Below are 4,050 nucleotides of genomic sequence, written 5' to 3' on the forward strand. Positions count from 1 at the left end.
TAGGTCTTATAATTATACTCCTGTATTATTACAATAATCAAAATGACACATAACTAAAAAAAGAAAACAGGAAGAAAATATGACCTATAAAAAAAGGATCACTGGAAACATCCTTCCATAAGTTACTCAATAGTATATAGTCATCATATACCTACAATCTTGGGTAAGATAGAATAGAATGACACTTATGACAACATAACAATTTATTGTGTGCACAACAAATGTTAAATACTTTATAAACAATTCTGTTCATTAAAGCAAACAAATTTACATAGCCTAAATAAACCTTCAAATTTCACTGTATGCAGAACCAGATTACAAATATTCAAGCATTTCTGTTCTTTTGATATTGTGATCCATGTGCGAAGAGCTTTCTTCAGTTTTAAAAACTGAATCTGATTATTTACTAAACATAAACTTATATACATTTTAAGAGAATAATTATCTTTGCTCTGATGTCTATGAAAATATTTATTTATATTATATCAAATTACACTGATGGCATGTAAGTATTAATAGTATGAAGATGCATCAAGATATTAATGTTCTGGCCTCATTTTCTCATTTGCATGTAAGTAGTAAGACAAATGATTTCTAAAACTCTCAATGATTCTTTGTCATTTATTTCCAAAGAAAAATGTTATCCTGAGCACTCACCTCATTCCGAACTTACAATAATGCTTAACGTGAGCCACAAAAAAACTTCTTTAGTTCGATCTTTTAAAGGAGATTACATATCAGTGTTCTTCATACTCCACAAAAAACATGAGATAAGAGCTGATGACCTACTATACAGGGACATTTCATAGCTCTAACGTACCAACAACTGACCCCATGCCTTTACATAAACACTATGAATGAAGGCATAGCATCATGTGAATTGCATTACATCAATATTGTGTGCTTTTTGAAATATCCTCAAATTCTGTCAATGCAAAACCAAAATTATACAGAGAATATACTTATGCTTTCCTAAAAAACAAACAACAAACCATCTTCTAATGCCACTCAATATTTGATATTTATTTCAACTTGACCTTTCAGTAAATGAGCTTCCATATAAATTGCATCTGTAACGTTTTCAGTCTGAATACCCTAGTATTTCCAATGGCATATATTTTGAACAAAGGCAAGACCACATTCTTTAAATTTGTAGATTCTCTACAATGCACAGTCTAATGTCAAATAAAGTTTTTGCTGGTTACTGTCTTTAGATATGTTTTACATTTATACAGTCAAAAGATCTGTGGTTTGAGTAAAGATAATGGTACTCTTTATAACTGTAAATTTCTCACCAAGTCTCTATTGTTTATATCTCATATATAATTTTCCAGTCATTAGAGATACTGAAAGTTTAAAGTATAAATTGATGTTGAGAAAACTTGGAATAACAGTGAAAGGTTTACCCCATTCTGCCCATCTATAGGGAATCCCGAAATATAGATGCTCATATGTCAACCAAATATTGAATGAGAGCTAAAAGGTTTATCTCATTCCTCTCATTTTATATAGTTTCATCTCAGTATGGACTCTCATATGTCCAGCTAGTTGTAGATGAGAGCAAAGGGCTTACCATGTTTTTCACATTTGTAGAGTTTCCAGTATGGATGATTATGTGTCCAGTAAATCCATTGTGCGAGTGAATGGCTATGTCACATTCTTCACATTTGTAGGGTTTTTCTCCAGTATCAACAGACTTATGTTCAGTAAATACTTTAGGAGAGCAAAAATCTTTGCCACATTCTTCACGTTTGTAGAGTTTCTCTCCATCATGGCACCTCATATGAATTGCAAATCATTTGAGAGCAAAAGGCTTTGCCATATTCCTCATGTTTGTAGGATTTCTCTCCACTATGGATGGTCTTGTGTCCAGCAAATAATTTATGAGTATGAAAAGTTTTGCCACACCTTTCACATTTGTAAGATTTCTCAACAGCATGGATCTTGACATGTCAAGCAAGTAGTGAATGAGAGTGAAGAGTTTTTCTGCATATTTCACATTTGTAGTGTTTTTCTCCTGCATGGATGGTCATGTGTCCAGCAAATCCGTTGTGAAAGTGAAAGGCTTTGCCATATTCTTTACACTTGTAGGATTTCTCCCCAGTATGGATGGTCTTATGTCCAGCAAATCCTTAATAGAGTGAAAGGCTTTGCCACACTCTTCACATTTGTAGTTTGTCTTTCTCTTCAGTATCGATGGTCTTACGTCCAGTGAATCCTCCATGAGTACAAAAAGCTGTGCCACACTTTTCACATGTGTAGGGTTTCTCAACAGTATGGGTCTTGCCATGTTGAGCAAGTAGTCAATGGGAGTGAAAAACTTTTCAATATATTTCACATTTGTAGAGTTTCTCTCCAGTATGGATTGTCTTATGTCCAGCAAATCCATTGTGAGAGCAAAAGGCATTTCCACATTCTTCACACTTATGGTTTCTACCCAATATGCACCTTCATATCTCCAGCAAGCTTGGCCACATTCCTCATATTTGTAGGATTTCTCCCCAGTACACATGGTCTTATGTCTAGCAAATCCTACATGAAAGTGAAAGGCCTTGCCACATCTTCACATTTGTAGGGCTTTTTCGCCCAGTATGGATGGTCTTATGTAAAGCAAATCCAAAGTGAGAGTGAAAGGATTTGCCACATTCTTGACATTTGTAGGGTTTCTCTCCACAATGCACCTTGATATATCCAGCAAGCATTGAATGGGAGCAAAAAGCTTTGCCACATTCTTCACATTTATAAAATTTCTCCGCAGTACGCATGGTCTTATGTCGAGAAAATCCAGAGAGTGAAAGACCTTACCACATTACTCACATTTGTAGGGTTTCTCTCCAGTATGGATATTCTGATGTTCAATAAGCTTCAAGCACTGAGTAAAGCATTTGCCACCTTCTGCACATTTTTAGGGTTCCACTCCAGTATCGATGGTCTTATGGCCAGCAAATCCTCCTCGAGAGTGAAAGTCTTTGCCACATTCTTCACATCTCTAGGGTTTCTCCCCAGAATGGATGGTCTTATGGCCAGAAAATCCTCCTCTAGAGCGAAAGGCTTTGCCACATTCTTCACATTTGTAGGGTTTCTCTCCAGTATGGATCATTGTATGTTGAGTAAGTTGTGAATGAGAGTGAAAGGCTTTGCCACATTCTTCACATTTGAAGGGTTTCTCTCCATTATGGATCACTGTATGTTGATTAAGGTTTGAACGAGAGTGAAAGGTTTTGCCACATTCTTCACATTTGTAGCGTTTCACTCCAGTATGGATCACTGTATGTTTATTATGGTTTGAACAAGAGTGAAAGGCTTTGCCACATTCTGCACATTTATAGGGTTTCTCTCCAGTATGGATCATTGTATGTTGAGTAAGGGATGAATGACAGTGAAAGGCTTTGCCACACTCTTCACATTTGTAGGGTTTCTCTCCAGTATGAATCACTGTATGTCGAGTAAGATTTGAACGGGAGATAAAGGCTTTGCCACATTCTGGACATTTGTAGGGTTTCTGTCCAGTATGAATAGTCTTATGTCCAGCAAATTCTCCTTGAGAGCGAAAGGCTTTGCCACATTCTTCACATTTGTAGGGTTTCTCTCCAGTATGGATCATTGTATGTCGAGTAAGGAGTGAACAAGTTTGAAAGGCTTTGCCACATTCTTCACATTTGTAGGGTTTCTCTCCAGTATGGATCATCATATGTCGAGTAAGGCGTGAACGAGTGTGAAAGGCTTTGCCACATTCTTCACATTTGTAGCATTTAACTCCACTATGGATCACTGTATGTTGAGTAAGATGTGAACGAGAGGGAAAGGCTTTGCCACATTCTTCACATTTGTAGCGTTTAACTCCACTATGGATCACTGTATGTTGAGTAAGATTTGAACGAGAGTGAAAGGCTTTGCCACATTCTTCACATTTGTAGGGTTTCTCTCCAGTATGGATCATTGTATGTCGAGTATGAGTGAACGAGAGTGAAAGGTTTTGCCACATTCTTCACATTTGCAAGGTTTCTGTCCAGTATGAATCAGTGTATGTTGAGTAAGATTTGAACGAGT

General features: G+C 36.5%; 1 protein-coding gene across 1 annotated transcript in view; it reads right to left on the reverse strand.

Annotated features, from left to right (window-relative positions):
• Positions 1-2,989: 2,989 nt before the first annotated feature.
• Positions 2,990-4,050, reverse strand: part of LOC110596377 (zinc finger protein 479-like) — a 19,702-nt gene continuing 18,641 nt past the window's right edge. Inside the window, exon 5 of the mRNA XM_021716547.1 lies at positions 2,990-3,267. Coding sequence (XP_021572222.1) covers positions 2,990-3,267 — 278 coding nt within the window. The remainder of the gene's footprint in view (positions 3,268-4,050) is intronic.

Source organism: Carlito syrichta, unplaced genomic scaffold, assembly GCF_000164805.1.
Source record: "Carlito syrichta isolate Samal-C Ts95f unplaced genomic scaffold, Tarsius_syrichta-2.0.1 Scaffold106175, whole genome shotgun sequence".
Lineage (NCBI taxonomy): Eukaryota > Metazoa > Chordata > Mammalia > Primates > Tarsiidae > Carlito > Carlito syrichta.